General features: G+C 34.7%; 1 protein-coding gene across 1 annotated transcript; it reads right to left on the bottom strand.

Annotated features, from left to right (window-relative positions):
• Positions 1-834: 834 nt before the first annotated feature.
• LOC126701725 (protein BONZAI 1-like) lies at positions 835-8422 on the bottom strand. Its single transcript, XM_050400062.1, has 16 exons — positions 8111-8422; positions 6248-6295; positions 5532-5680; positions 5380-5428; positions 4811-4867; positions 4308-4496; positions 4076-4210; positions 3674-3735; positions 3488-3590; positions 3285-3399; positions 2500-2576; positions 2281-2418; positions 2022-2186; positions 1661-1774; positions 1450-1546; positions 835-1315 (listed from the first exon to the last, which is right to left on the bottom strand). The coding sequence occupies exons 1-16, from the start codon at positions 8249-8251 to the stop codon at positions 1218-1220; spliced, it is 1737 nt and encodes a 578-aa protein (XP_050256019.1). The 5' UTR covers positions 8252-8422; the 3' UTR covers positions 835-1217.
• Between the last annotated feature and the right edge of the window lie 8865 nt (positions 8423-17287).

Raw genomic sequence — 17287 nt, 5'->3', positions numbered from 1 at the left:
TTTAGCATTGATTTTGGGGGTTAATAGCTGCAAAGACCTGTTCACTTTTCAAATTCAAATTCATCCGTCTTTTAGTGATCACACTTTCAAATTTCACCGGCAAAATTCGCCAAATTTTGACCTATACAGATCGCATGAGCATAAATTGACAAATTTGTTCAAAGTCCTTTCACTCGGACCATCTTGGTTTGTACTTGATCCCTTTGTACATGTGCATGGATTTCATTAGTGCATCTTGATTTGTTTTCATACTCAGCTTCCAGTTGGTCAAAATACCTTAGAACCACTACATATGCTAAGTGCTGTATTTTACATTCCACAATTAAATTTAGCTACAAAGCTTATTAGCCAATGCAGTACAACCATGACTTAATGAATACTAATCAATGCACAACCTTGTGTATATGTTTAAGTTGTTGAGTCATTGGCTAATTGAAAGAGAGAAAAGAAATACATAAGCAAGATTTTAACTCTTATTTATTAGGTTACAGTGAACCTAATGTAGGGCTAATATAATAACTAGCTCCAAGCATACCCTAACCTAACCATAGACTAATCTAGTAATCTACAGTTCATATTGCCTGTTTTACAGGTACGTCGACTTATAATAAGTTTGGGCCTCCTAGGTCACAGTATCTCTTAACAGAATAATTACAGGACTTCCAAGGCCAAGGGCCCCCATGGAACACAGCTTCACACCCTTGCGGACAAGCTGGCTCCTGCAGAACCTTAGGCCTAAATAATGTAGAAATTCAACCAGGTATCACATTTCAACCCAAAAGACAAAAAATGTAATGCAAGTTGGAAACTTGAGAGAAGATTGAAGAGAGTCCATTCTAAAAACATTCTTCACATTATTATCCAGTTCAAATGATACAAATGTTGTTTAACCGCACATCTTTTTCATTTAGGGCCTTGGTGTTGGTTCCAACACACTAAAAGGAATTGCTTTGAGCACGCACTTAAGCCAGTAGTCCATGAAAAACTTTACTGGAGCCCAAGATAACCAAGGAACGTGAAGCCGTGAACCCTCAGTAGCTAATTGACAAAGGGGCTTGTATGGAATCTTTAGCCAGGCACGATGACGCGCTATAATATTACCCTTTCTTAGCAATATGAATGATGCCACTCACGACAAACCTCAAAAAAATATGGTGGCCTGAACGAAGGTGAACCACTTATGGAAAATCAAATTTCATTATGTACTATTCTTTACATTATGAAGAAAGTGGTTGGATATCTCTGGTCCGCATGTAGGTTAAAAATTGCGTTGGTAATTCGGAAAGAAGTGCTTGAACAACAGAAATCTCTCCACCTGCAGGTGCAAGGCAAAGTTTCATTTTGAGGATAAGAAAATTAAAACCGCAAGTCACTACTTAGAAACTATTCATAAAATTTCAATTAGTTAAGTCAGCATGGGAACCAAATATAATAAACAGATTGACTTACTCTGTACATCTCGGAACGGAACAAACTGGACTATATCACGCGAAGCAACACGTCCCGTTGAACTTTCAAGTCTCTCTCCCTTGTCTGCATCTAAAATCTGTACAAAAATGTAAGATGAGATAATTAATTATGCTGAATAATTGAACCTCTAGTCCTGTACCAAATATTTCAAGACAATCAACCAACAAAAAGAAATGTGTTGAATAAATACCTCCATTTCTTTGAAGTCAGCTCCTCCAACTCCAACAATTAGGATTGACAATGGCAGGTCAGATGCTTTCACAAGGGCATCTTTGGTTTCTTGGAGATCTGTCACTACTCCATCCTAAGAACAGCAGTGGGAACTCAACAAAAGGGGGATATTTAATATTGAAAGCACATATGAGTATTGATCATGTAAAACAAATTTTTTAATTCTGCAACATGGAAAAGGAAGTGCAGAACAAGCCACTTAAGAAAAGGTACCAAGTTCAAGTATTATTCGTGTTAACTAAAATCACACACACACATATAGAACCTTCATAAGTGAACATGAAAAAATTCATCCAAAGATCCCAATGATTTACTCTTACCGTGATTATTAACAACACAAAGTATTTTCGTCCACCATTTGCAAGAGACTGGCTAGCAATAAGTGCAGCATTGCTAATAACAGGTCCAAAAAGAGTTGGCCCTGCAAGAGAAACGTTAAGGAGGGCACTTGTATATGCCATCATAATTCCTTGGATTCCTTCAACCTGAGAGAAATGGGCTTACGTATGCTTAATATAAAGGCTTCTAAACAAAAATATCACATAATGAAAGCAAGAATAGATTTTGCAACCGTTCTACCTCACAGTAATGACTGCTTCCATTCAAGTTGAAACAATGAGAGACTGGACCATCGATTGGCCGTGCTCCAAATCCCCACGCAGGAAACCGCTTGTCTGAGTCATAAAACTGCAACACCTCTCCAACCTCAATGATTGCCTGAAAAGCAATGGGCACCATCAGATGGGTATATCCAAAAAGAAGTTCAAGAAATTGCTGTAGAAAGGACCAATTTCTCACTCTTTGGTATGCATTTGGCCGTCCTGAAGGATCAATATAATGCAAGGAATCGGGAAGGCGTGGATTTCCATTTGAAGCTAATAGGAAAGAATGACACTTCAGTATATAATAAGATATTGCAGTAACTATAACCAATACATGTAATGATTTAAAAGTAAACATTCTCTTCCTTTTTTTTTCCTTTTTTCATTTTTCTAAAAGAAAAAAAGAAGAAAAAAAAAGATCAAAATTAATTTTCCAAGAAAGAAGATATGAATTCAGAAGCAACTAGAAGCAACAATGAGTATGGCAAAAGTTCATAAAACCAAACTGCTCTCTTGACAATCACAATTCTATCATATTACAAAACCATGAATGACCCAGAGATATCTTTGACTTATGAAGAAACTCAAATTCTATCGACTGCAATATACCTTATAAATAAGCAATCCAATAGGGACTAGAAGAAAGGTCAGGAGAATGGGATGGATAAAGTGAACCAATACTTAGGAAGAGGTACTTCAATAACAATGCCAAATGTTCATAAATACTAAAAGCACAATTATGTCCCAAGGTAGGATATAGTGTTGCGAAATCAGGAAACAAAATGCCAATAGAGTGCAGTTGAAACAAGGATGTTAAAATGAATAAAAAACCAGACAGTAACAGGTATCAGTAAATGGTATAAATGAATGTGTTATGCTAAAAAAATTTGCATTCACTCTTAATTTTTATAGAGAATGACATTCGGACTGCAAATAGAAATTTTCAGGTACAGTAAACAAGTTGATTGCATAAATGAATACCAGTGAAATCAATTGCCACCATGAAATTCAGTTCACACCCCCCAGCCAAGTAATCTAAGAAAGTGTGTTCGACACTCTGGGAAAACTTCTCAACAAATAGCTGACTCTTCAGTATCTGCATGATATTTAGAGACCTTCAAACTAAAGGCAAAGAATTTTATACAATTCAAAATGCAAAGTATACTTGATACACATAAAAGGACCTTGTTGTGGTAATCATGCCCAACTAAAGTCGGTAAAAATAAATTTTCGCCTTGCCCACTAGAATGAAGCTTTTCCAAATCTGCCAATGATTTGTGAATTTTTCTGATGATACAACAACAAGCTTTGTCATTATGCTGGTCTATAGAGATGAGGAGATAATGAAGACAGGCAAGATTACAATTTACCCAATCAAATCATGTTTTCCATTGCTATTGAAGTTAAAGCACTCTATTACCAGTGGACTGTCCTGCAGATTAATTTTGAAAAATAAAAATGAGAAAACTAGCAATGAACAGACAAGGACATGAAGCATCTTACAGGAAAAATTCCAAAATCCATATCTAACAACATCTACATAGGTTTGGCAGATGGTTGCCAATCTGGAGCACTGAGACAACTAATATTGTCCAATTAGGTCATTGTGGCCATCAAGCTCTAATAAGCAACCAAAACTTGGAGCATCCATCTATTAATAAACTCAGTATGCCTAGGATTTTTTTTTGGGGGGGTAGTATGCTGACAGCAAAGGACACCAGATTTCTAGTAGTGGATGCAGACTATAGTACTGAAGGTAAACTTTCTTATACCTTGCTTCCAACTTGTTGAATATTCAAAAATACTCGCTTCCACGTTGGCTTGAGGTCATTCTTGATTACTTCTGTCTTGCAAACTGGAATTGGGGTCCCATTCTCCACTTGTTTCGATATTATTAAAAACGGGTCCTGCAAGATAAATCAGCACATGGACAGATGGGGTAACTAGGGTACCTCTTTAAATCTAAGAATATAGAAAGAGAATTAAGAACTTAGCAGCCCATACACTTTTTGAGAAGAGATCTTTATATTCCAAATCAGAACACCTTAATATCATCTCTGTTGTGGTTTTGGAGCTAACAGATTCCTCAGCATGCACAGTAAGCTTTCCAAGGTTTCTTGGACGGGTTGATCTGGTAGATTCTTCTCTATGTACAAGATCTAAGGTCAGCGACCTGTTTGATTTAGTGACTATCTGCACAGAGCGACACAAGAATGTTGAGGGTTTAATATATTGGAATTCTGACTTTCAGTAAATGTAATGAACTTCATGGTTTGGGTGAAGGCCAGTTAAAAATATCAAAGATAAAAAAAAATGTACAAGCAGAAGGGAATGTGAAAGGGCAAAAAAATAAAAAGAGAGACCAAGAAAGGCACACAAAATATGTGTTTTCATCAAATCAGGTATCTAGTTTTCAACATGTGATGAGGGCTGCTCTCTCTAAAGAATATTATCATGGGGGTTCTTATTGTTCAATGACTATAAGAGTGACAGTAAGTATGATATACCTCAGACAATGCACAAGTTGCCTCACCAAGAAATTGCTGCTCATCCAGCTTAAGCATCTGCACAAGTTAAATTGTCCCTTATGAACTGATTTTTTAGGCTTGCATGCACTTGAATGAGAGTAATAAATGTGCCTTGTGAGCATTCTGCTCAAAACATTGAGATCCTATTTATGACATCAATATAACAAAAACATAAAAATATAAATCTAGCAAATAAATAAGCAACAAATTCTTATATATACCCTTCAGGCCTACGTAAAGCTGAAAATAGAGAGAGAGAGAAAAAAAAATGGAAAATAACTCAACTAGCAAATGTGATGCATCCATGGAAGATTAATTTTCACTACTTTAATCATTCACTTTAGATTAGTGCTCAAGCTGATCAGGTTCAGTTCACTATTTTGTTACACACAATTTATCAAAAACAAAAATAACCATCTACTCAACTTGTTGTTAGGTTAAAAAGATGATAAATTCAACGATGAAACCACAATCAGAACCATTCTTGCACCAAAAATAAAACATTAAGAAAAGAAGAAGAAGACCAGAGATATCATCAGGATATGTACCTTTAATTCTACATTGTGAAACTGAGTGTCAACATCATACACGTGAAACCTGTCACAAACAGCAATTTCAAAGAATATTTTATGGTGAAAAGAGTAACATGCACATCTCATAGATATATATATATATATGGAGATGTTAGCATTAAACTTACACTAAAGTCTGCACAATCTCAAAATGATAAGTGATTGTATGTTTTGCGATCCATGTGGGATTTAATGAATTTAAAATTACTTCAGTGCGGCCAAGTTCTTCAAGTACTCCATCTCTTCCTTTTGTATAAACAACCAACATGGAGTCACTCTGTAGAACACAAACTTTATAAATAATAGGATAAATCTTCAGCAACAACAGTAAGATTTCCACAACGGAAAAATGGAGCATGATAGCACAGTAAAGAGAAGGCTTATTAATCATCAGAAGCATGACATCTAGAACCACAGTTTTTGACAATTTAGCGAGAAAAAAAAATTGATCATGAAAACATCGTCATTAAGAGAGAGAGTATACAGAACAATCTTTTAAAAATTAAAGGTACTTCTTAATCTGTCAAAACCCACACCAAATGCATTCTGATTCTCTAATATGCATATTTCTTTTGTCAAATAATATTTGATTATTTGTTTATAGTACTTTCTCAATCAACTAGGGTAATGACATAGCTGACATAGTATGTTGCTAAGTTAATTAGCTTATCACTAAGAAACTTGTCTGCAATTAGAATTTTGACCCATGGTGGTGTAATTAAACAAATGAATGCATCTAACTTCATCTCGCAGAAGAGAACTAACCTTCAAGAGTACATTAACAAATAAAGCAACAGGACTTGTTTAAGTAAATATATCTACTTTAAAAAGTAAAGCAACAAACCTTGGAGAGCACATCTCGATCACGCAAGTCTGCAGCAGAATACGATAACTGCATTGGAATTGTATTCACAAAGAAAAGTCAATGATGGATGTGAAGAGTAAGCCTCCCCTTACCCCCCTAAAATAAATAAATAAAAGACCAACAATGAAAATATGAGCATAATTTATTTATCCCAACGTGAACATATATTAGCCAAATTGGCCCAACACTAGCCAATTACACTCAAAATTTAGGTAGGCTCACTTTGTTTGTATAAAGCTTTTGTTGATGCTAAGCCTGTGTTTGGTAACTACAAAAAAAGAATGCACTTTACAGTTTTTGAGGCTTAAGATTGCATTTTACATTTTCAGCTTGTTTGTTAACTCAAATTTGCAGTGGCCTCTTAAATACATTCTCCATAACCTCTACAAATTAATTAGAATGAGAACTTCTAAAAATCGTTATTCTCATTTTGCAACAAAATATAAGGGCCTAAAATCATAGCACACAAAGCCACAACAGCTATTTAGGTAGCTCACTTCATTATTCTCATGTCTTCTTTCTTTCATTTTTTTTTCCTGACCATTCTACTTCTTATTTACCAAGAGGTTATGGCCGAGTGGTACCCCAACAAACCCCCAATCATAACAACCAGTTCCAAGCCCTGAGTTGCACCCTAAATGGCAATGGGAGAACAGTGCTGTTTCTGCCACTGGTGTGAAAGTGGCGTGATATTCAGCTTCAAAATTTTCTTGTTCTCCTTTACTTTCCCTTACTTGATCAACAAGAACTTCAATTTGCAGACCTTCACAAACGGGCAACAAAGATGTATTTCATGTGGGCCCACCAACCCTAACTCAGCCGATGGTGCCACAACAAGTTCCTCTCCTCCGTCCTTGGCTGCTGACAGAACCACAGCTCCAACCCCAATTCGTAGTTTCTCTTTTTTCTTCTTTTACTTTTCTCCTTTTTTTTCATTTGGTGTTTTAATGATTATAAAAGTACTTGTCTGGATTAGCTTGCTTGAGCTGGTTTTGTAGCAAATATAGGGAATTTGGAATTGAATTTTGGATTTTTTTTCAATTGAAATTGGAACTAGATTGGCTTAACATTTTTTTTTTTCCTCCAAGGACAGTTGCTAAAGTGTGTTAGACAATTAAAGGTTTTTTTGGATGCTGAGAAAGTTTGGGGGAAACATGCGGGTACTAGCTTGCTTGAGCTGGTTTTATTTTCCATGCATAAATAAGTGACAACATCTTTTAAAAATTATTTGATGATACCCATGTATGATAACTAAGCCCAATTTCAATCAGCATAGTAGCAACAGCTACTTCTCAAAATAAGGTGAATTGCGAAAATTCAATTCAATATACTATGAAAGATTCATTCTGTTTGGACAACAGAGCTACTAAATTCAACCAAATTCATGTTTAGCCTACACATTTGAAGTCAAATCGTGTTAATAACTTGAGAAGGGAATGATTCAATACCGCCATTCATCTCGATTAACAATTGAAGCCGAACAATCCGCACAATTAGTTTTCTCAGTTAAGTTATAAAAAAAGCATTAAGAAAAATTGTAAAATAAGTGTCATTGGTGTCATGTCACGTCTTAGCATCGCTTGTGCTTGTGCAGACATAGTCACTATATATCCAAATTCCACTAAAATGCCACTATTTTTTTTATGTTCAATCAAGCACGCAATTGAATTTTAGTAAAGCTAAAAAGAAAAAGAGCAATAAATGCAGTGAAATTGAAATAGGTAGCTAAGAAACAGTGTAAATCAAATTCAAAAGGCTAATATAATATAAGTAGTGGAACTGAATCTGGAAAAAGAGAGAGAAAAAGAGTAAATAGTAGAGTAAGTTGAAAAAGAAGGAGACCTCGATCTGAGAGAAGAGGCCGTGGTAGCCGCGAGACTTGAGGAATTTATCGATGGCTTCGTTTGGAGCATTGGGGTTGTGAGATGAGGCGCCGCCCACGGCTGCCCTTCCGCCGGCTTGGTCGGAGCAGCAGTTGCCCATATCCCAACAACTTCAGCTCCAGCTTCAGCTTCAGCTTCAGCTTATGAAATATAAAATGAAAGAAAGCAAATAATAATAAATCGTAACCTATTCCTATGGTATGGAGAACAATTTTAATTTTGAAGTTTTAAGTTTTAACCCAGGACAGGAAGACTGACTCCTCCACAGACAACGGCATATATATATATATATATATATATATATAAAGATATATTGAAAAAAAAATTGGAGGATAGTGACCGATGAGTTGAGTAGCTTTGTTCTTGTTTTGGCCCCCACTCTAGTACTAGTCTGGAAAAAGAAAAGATTACAAAACCGCGTTATTTTTTTTTTGGGTTGTTAAGGTATCCTACTGTTTGGTCAAATATTTAGCAATAAATTATTGTTTGTAAAATATTTAACAATTTATCACATTTTTTAAACTCAAGTTTGCCGTATAACTCGAGTTCTAGAAACTCGAATTCTTTGAAAAAATAGCCTTCAAATTTGTTGTGCTATTTTTTATGGAACTCGAGTTTCTGAAACTCGAGTTATATTAAAAAATCTTGGCAGAAATTTTTCATGAAACTCGAGTTACGCAGTAAACTGGAGTTTCACAAACTCGAGTTTTAAAAAAGTGGTAAATTCCTAATTAAATACTCGGCCATTTTGGCCGATTCTTAAGTACTATTATTATTTTATTTTATATAAAAAATAAATAAATAAAAATAGAATTCTTCAATTAAAAGATAGGGATGACAATATTATTGACAATCTTAATGAGATTGAAAACATTCTTCACTCCTACTTTGAGTCAAATTATGAAGATTGTAGTTCTAGAAGTGTGGATAACATTCTAGAGGAGCTCCAAACTCTCAACATCCCTACTTTAATAGATGAGCAAAACTTATCTCTCAACAAACCAATATCAGACTTTGAAATTGAATGTGCTGTGTTTCAAATAGAAGCCCATAAAGCACCAGGTCCTGATGGTATCCCTGCTTTCTTTTTCGATGCTTTCTGGGACATTGTGAAAAAGGATGTTACAAGAGCTGTCCAAGCTTTCTTCCACTCAAGTTCCTTATTTAAACTTCTAAACCACTCCTACATTGTTCTTATCCCCAAAAAACCCTTCCCTGATGAAGTTTCTCACTTCAGACTTATTAGCCTATGTAATGTGATCTATAAGATGATATCCAAAATGATGGTTAATAGGTTGAAACCTGTAATGGATAGTTTGTTAACTCCATTCCAGAATGCATTTATACAGGGGAGAAACATTTCTGATAACATTCTTTTGGCTCATGAGATGATGAACACCCTTAAGAAAAAGAAAGGAAAGAAATTCTCTTTTGGAGATCTAAAAATAGACATGTCCAAAGCTTATGACAGAGTCAACTGGAATTTCTTGAAAGCTGTCCTAACAACCATGAAGTTTGATCCCAAATGGATTAGATGGGTTATGGAATGTGTTTCTTCTATGTCATACACTCTTCTAGTCAATGGGAGTTTAACTTCAACCTTTCATCCAACACAGGGCCTAAGGCAGGGAGATCCTTTAACTCCTTATCTCTTTCTTTTGTGTGCTAACATTCTCTCTATTTCTTTGCTACAGGCTGAATACTCTAATAAGATCAAAGGAGTGAAAGTAGGAAGGAGTGGTATTTCTTTCACTCATCTCTTTTTTGCAGATGACTCTCTTCTTTTCTTCAAGAATGACAGGAACTCCCTAGGTAATATCCAATCCATCCTAAGCTGGTTCTGCTCTATCTCAGGCCAGAAAATAAATTTAGCCAAATCTGACCTTTTCTACTCCCCAAACAAGGCCAAGGAATGTCAGGTATCCATAGCTAGAAGTTTGAATGTGAACCTTGTCCAACACCCCAGCAAATACCTTAGTATCAATTTTAAGTTGAAAGGGAATCGTATTGCTGATTTTCAATTTTTGATTGATAAGCTTTATGCCAAGCTACAGGGTTGGAAAGCTAGGCTTCTTTCACAGGTTGGCAGAACTACCCTTATCTCTTCTGTCTTCCAATCTCTTCCTTTATACACCTTCTCTTGTTTTAAGGTTCTTAAATCTATTTGCAACAAGATGGATTCTATTGTGAGGTCTTTTTGGTGGGGTCATGAAATTGGAGAGAAAAAACTTCATTTGATCAATTGGAATAAAATCTGCAAGCCTAAAAGATGGGGGGGGGGTCTTGGCATTAAGAAGTTCAGCCCTATGAATCAAGCATTGTTGGCAAAACAGTATTGGAGACTTATTAACAGTCCCCAATCCCTCTTAGCTAGAACCTTTAAAGCTAAGTACCATCCTGAAGAATCCTTGCAAGGCCACACACCTAAAGCACACCATTACTGGGTTTGGAAAAATATTGTTCAACGTGGTGATCCTATTCTTAGGGAAGGCAGATGATTGGTTGGAGATGGTTTTGATATACCCCCTTACACATCCTGATTGGTCGCCAAACTTAAGGGATGGTTCTTTTCTTCCTTTTTTGCAGACTGGCACAGTTGAAGATCTTATTGATCATAATTCTAGAAGTTGGAAAGTGGATTTAATTAGGAGCTTATACCATCACCCTAAAGCTGTCAACATTTTGCAAATGCCCATTTCCAAAATCAATGATTCTAAGGATAGGCTTATGTGGAAATACTCAAGGGATGGGAATTATAGTACCAAGATAGCTTATGAGTTGTTAACTGAAGACTTTTAGGGTCACAACAATTCCAGCAGGAAAGGAAGATATGAACTGCAATATGGAAAGCTCATGTACCCTTAAGAATTATCAATTTTGTGTGGAAACTTCTCCATGACAGCTTACCTACCATGGCCACTCTACACAGCAGAGGCATCATTAATGATGACACTTACCCCTTATGTAATGCTGAAGAAGAGACTACTACACATCTGTTTCTCTTATGCAGCTTTTCTAGAGCTTGTTGGTTTGGATCGGATCTTGGGTTGCATACTTCTGAGATCACTACTGTGTCTGTTCAGTCTTGACTAAAAGACTATATCAATTCTTGCTTAAATAAAGAATATCAAAGCTTGGTCATCCTTCAATCAATGTTTATTGTTTTGTGGTTAATTTGGATTCACAAAAACAAAGTGCTTCACCAAGGCTTGAACTCAAATCCCTTAGAGGTTATTCTAACAGCCAAAACTTTATCTTGCAGGTATAGGAAGGCTTATGCAGGTCCATACCATCCTACCAAAGAGCTTAGAGCAGCTAAGTTAGCCCATCTCACAATTGCAGGGCAATATCAGCTTATCATCAAATTAGCTGAAGCAAGAAGAACAAAGCCACAAAGGAGAGCATACACTTTTGTAGCTGTAAGTATGCAGGGAGCAGAAGTGTTTTCAGGGGTTAATTGCAGTCTAGCCAACACAGCAATAGGAGCTCTACTTGAAGCAATGGTGGAAGCTGGTATCATAGCTAAAAACTATGGCATTTAGCATGTTTTGTTCTTAACTGATAGGGTCAATCTCCATCAAGTCTTCAAATTGAGGAAAAGCACAGATTGGTTGGATAGCAGTAGGATAGCTGACCTGAACTTTCTTTCTCAAAATGGATTATTTTGTAATACTCTAGTTGTCCCTCATGTAGTAGTTAAGGTTGTGCGGTGTTTTGCTAAACAAGCTATGAACACACCTTTGTATTACAAGTGGTACAATCCTGCTCTATGTAACCATGTATGAACTCTTCCTTTGTTTGGTATCAATATATATATATATATATATATATATAAAGAGGTTGAGAATCCATCAACATTAAAAATAAGAACTTTTTTTTCCTATTTTAGACATTTAACTCGCTAGTTTTTCAAAAAAAAAAAAAAAAAGAAAGACTTTTAACTAACTAGTATTTTTTTTTAAGACATGGCAACTTGATTATTTATTCTATATTTTATTTGATTTTTTAAAAATTATTTTTCTCTTTTTACACACAATAATCATCATCTATTCTCTTCTTTTACCATCGGGAAATATTAAAACTAATAAAAAAAATTTTTGCATAAGATACAATGATTTGTATATTTGCACAAACATTATAACAAAATCTCATTTTGCATAACCAGTTCATGATCTAATGTTGGTGATTTTGAGATTTTATTGGCTATATTTTGAGTTTTATGTTATTTTACATGAGTTGGTACAAATGCTTAAGGCTTGTTGTTGTATAATATATATAAGGAAGTGATGTTATAGTCTTTGGCCATATTATTTCACACCTTGATAATGAAGACATTCCGAAAGCCCCATAAGAATGAGGATCTCCAAATTTACAACAAGTCATTCCAAATCTAGAATACAGGGGAGAGGGAGATTTTATTTCTATTAATATAAGAAATAATGAGTCTTTTAATTGACCCATAAAACCCATGATAATTTCTTACTTCTTTATAACTTTCTTCACATGTATTGTCCATCAAACAAGATTATTTTACTGTGGCCTTTTTTGATGTATGTTTAGTTGTTTACCCCATTCGAAAGGTCATCTCAATAATAGTCATAGAGTATCTATTCATCAAAATAATAGTAATGATGTGAATTCCAATTGTATATCCTATAGTATATGCTCTGAAAGTACTGATTTATTATTTTTCTTGAGCTACTTTGACCAGGAAGACTTGAATTCAGCAAAAATATTGATATAACTGTAAATATATATCCATAGTAAATAAGAACAAAATAATAGTTTCGAGTTTCGCTAGACCCTGTGTGTGCGAGGAAATTACACCCATACTTTCTAATCTGGTCGTGGACTGACTACTGACCTAGAATTGGAAAGGATATGCCCAAAATCATTCACTTTGCCACTTAACAACTTTTTTTTTTTCTTTTGAATGAAAAAAAATGAGGTTTTCGGTGTGGACTCATCAACCCCACGTCACATGATGGTAATAGGTAATATCATATGTACCACACGGGCCTCACTAGGGCAATTACTCAAACTGAGTCTTTCTAAATGTTAAGATAAAGGCTCCTACCATCAAGCCATACTCCCGTGGGGTGCCACTTCCCACCTTTTGAGAGTCAAGACTCAACACATGACATGACCGTCAAAAGTCCAATTCCGTGAAAGGCCAGTTGGACTTGGCCTTGTTCATACTTCTTTTTAATTTTTATATGTATAAAGTATAAACATATTAGACAGTGGTTTTCTTTTCTTAATTTTGATTAACCAGTTGTTTTCTTAATTTAATTCTTTGCTTCATTTCTTTATAATACTTGACTAAGAACTGCCCTTTCTCCGGTCTTACATATGGTCAATGATTATCAAGAAATGGTGGCCCCGAATACTTGGCTACTATAATATAAAACTTTTAATTCAAGCTTTCACCGTAAGAAATCATAAGTACAATAATCTATTTCTATTAGACCAATACCTATATAATAACTTACTAAGATCTTTTATTCTTATTTTTATGGTACAAAATGATTTGAATCAATTATTACTTACATTTTATGATAATTGTTTTTTTATGATTTGGTCAAGATACCAAGATTTTTGTTTTCGTATAGACAAAATTGATATCAAATTATCAGTTTGGATAGAGGGAAAAAGAGGGCAAAAAAGTAATCTTAGTATTAGTTTCAAATTTGAACTAATAACAACTAACCACATGTAATTTGTTATAAAAATGTTGTAGACGTAACATCTCTCTTATTCAATATTTGAAATGATATGTCTACAACATTTTTACAACAAATCCTAAGTAGCAAGTTGTTACTGGTTGTTGTTGTTGGGGCAAAAAAGTAATCTTAATATTAATTTCAAATTTGAACCAATAACAACTAAGCACCTGTGATTTGTTGTAAAAATGTTGTAGACGTAGCATTTCTCTATTCAATAACAAGAGATGTATTTAAATTATCAAAATCAACATGTCCACAAGCTAATTAAGATTTTCCGGTTTCCTATTTAGGTGATTTTTTTAGTTAATACTATCAACTACAAATTATGTCCTCCGCCAATTGATGTTTGCTAAAATTAATAATAAGGCCTCCCATCAACGTTAAGGAATGCAAAATCAATTTCATTGCGAATTCTTCTAAAAAAGTAACCAAAAAAAAAAAATCATTGCAAGTAAGTGCGGTGTTTCCAGTCAATAAATTTTTAAGTCAAATGACTTTATTAATGTTTTCAAGGCAAATTCCCTTCTTCCACCTAGAATGTATCTAAAAAAAACAAAAAATTAGGGCATTTTTTTTGTGTATTGCAATTGGATTATCCTTATGCGATCATGTTTTCTACACAATATATATGCCTAGATTATAGGTTGTAAATGAATCAATTTTTTTTAAGAGATAATTCTATAGTATATCATGATTTACTTCCATGATACTACTCATTTCTTATTTAGAAAAAGAAAAATCAAACTATTTATAAACGAGAAAATATCTCATAAATCTGATATATATATATATATATATATATGCATGCCAATGCATATTAATCCAATGCATAAAATATTGTTGTTTATGAAGCACTTGGGTTCAACTTGACAAAAAGTTTGTTCAAATTTGTTTATTTAACAAAGTCAAGTGCCCAGGTTTAGTGGAGTTTTATTATTTATTGAATTAAGTGTAGGCCATACCATTAAACAAGTCAAATTTAAACATAAAAATGTGTTCGTGAACAAGATCGTAAAATGACAACTTTATCGACAATCTTTGAATATTAAGGCGTGGTGGTGGTTGTTGTTGTTCATCTAGATTGAAAAATATGGGCGGTAATGATGGGGTGCACAGTTTTCTTTCCTTTTTAGGGGACGCATATATATGTAGCTAGTGTAATTTGTTGATTTGCAAACCATTTTCAAAGATGTCGTGCTGGAACTCACTAAACTTAGGTGATCACAAAAAAGAAATTGGGACACCAAGAAGCATGCAAACTAAAGCAAAAGGCAGAAATGTCTGCTGCTAAGTGGCAATGACTGGGTCCATAGGGCGACTTGTTTGGTACATACCTCTTAAAAGGATAGCATAATAATTCGCCCATTCTACTATCTACTACATATGTAACTGTTATCTGCACCAATTAGCGTTGGAAAGTTAATATTAATTTAATCAGAGGCTACAATCATACACATTACCCATGCCATAAAAAATTCATTGTGGCCCACTTCACCTTCAATCTAAATAACTAGAAACCTTATTGCAAAAAAAAATTTATACTATTTTCTTTATAATATGTAGTTTTGTTCTTACCCAAAACCTTAGATACGGTTCTATACATTAATGTTAGTTTCTTATAAGTTCAAATTGAATTCAACCATGTTGTACTTGTTATATTAAAAAATAATGTTATCTTTTTCAAAAATAATTACTCAATTATGGGATTCATTAGTCAATACAATCAAATAGTTGAATTTAAGTGAGGGAAAATTTTTAGTTTACATTGCTAGTACAATAAAAACCTATAACTACCCTTAATTAAGAATTAGAAATCTAAGCTGTAACACCCAAAGAGCACTTAGGGTACAATACTTAAGTTTGGGGTTTAACTGATGACCTAATAACACTAGCATCCTCCATGGTGCGCTCGGTTACTAAGTTCAACCCTCACCTTACCTAGTTACCCCCCTCCCAAAAAACCTATAAGGAAAAGAAGAATGTACCAAAGTTTCACACCATATGTTTCTCAAGTAGAGATTAATTAGTCTGTCTGTTCAAAAGAAAAATGTTAATTAACACCCGCATGATGGAGCCACTAATAATTTGCAGTCCTGTATCGGTGGAAGACTAATGAAAATTAAGTCCCAAGCGTAGGCCTAGAGGGATTTTATGTCCCACAAAATGTCATGGAGTCAACGGGCACTAAGGTCAAAAGGTCAACCACTAAAGGATGGTGGAGACGGAGAGGAGACGGAGAAGGAGACGTGCACTGCATGGATGCAACAAAGTCCCATCAACTTATCAGAAAATCTCTCAACACTATTCATGCCTCTCATTTTTTGGTTTCAAAACATTATAATTAATTAATATGATCCCCCATTGCAACCAAACCTGCTTTTAACTACAGTTTGACAAACTAGTATGACCGAGGTCCTAGCCAGCCTCTCCGAGCCAAATTTTGGATAAAATTTGACTGTATATCACCGGCCAATCCATATATATAAAATCACACCCGAAATTATTTTTTTTTCCTGGATAAAAAAGGGGGTCTTTAGTTTGAGCTCATCGACTTCACGCTACGTGACAGTAATGAGTAATACCATATGTACCACACAGGTCTTATTGGGACTATCGCTCAAATCGCTTCTTCGTAGGTGCTGGAACAAAGACTTATACCATCAAGCCACACCCATGTATCCCATGCGGTTAAAATCACATCTGATTGTGAATAATTCTTAACATCATAGCCATACATTGATTCAACAAATGGACCCATTAAAATTAATCTCCTAAAACAGCTAGATAGCCAAAACAGCTAAAAGCCTATTGTGTTTAGGTTGTGCCGTCACTGTCTCTAACAACAGCACCTCATTACACCCTGACTAGTAACTTCAATGTGCAAAAAAGACTTTGTTCTACTACTGATAATCTAGTGGACGTGTCTGGGTGAATGATCGATCGATTGTTGAAAAATGTGACCCCATTCATGCATGATTCATCGTCACAGCCACGTAATAAGGTGAAGCTGACAGCAGAGATTTATATGTCTGTTATTGGTGAAGTGAAACATCACAGCTTTGATTTTAGATTGTCGGTCAAGCATCATATGTGGCAACTATATGTTAATTATATACTAATATAAATGAAATTAGGGACAAACAATAATAGATATGAAACTGAAAGTACGTATCTAATATATATATTTCAAGTGGTCATCCACTCTATTTTTTTTTTTTTTTTTTATAAATGAGGGAGTATTATTTAATTATATATAATGTTAAACAACAGCAAGCATTACAGCCTTTACACAATCTAGTAGTTCTTATATATTTCATATCCCATACAAAAGCTGTATATACAAAAGCGGGATAGGTATCATAGGTTTCCAAAAAGCATTGTTGCTGATTTCCCCTCTTTGCTAGAACATT

This window comes from Quercus robur, chromosome 10, assembly GCF_932294415.1.
Source record: "Quercus robur chromosome 10, dhQueRobu3.1, whole genome shotgun sequence".
Lineage (NCBI taxonomy): Eukaryota > Viridiplantae > Streptophyta > Magnoliopsida > Fagales > Fagaceae > Quercus > Quercus robur.
The sequence above is the reverse complement of the archived record's forward strand: the minus strand, read 5'-3'. Positions and strand labels throughout refer to the sequence as shown.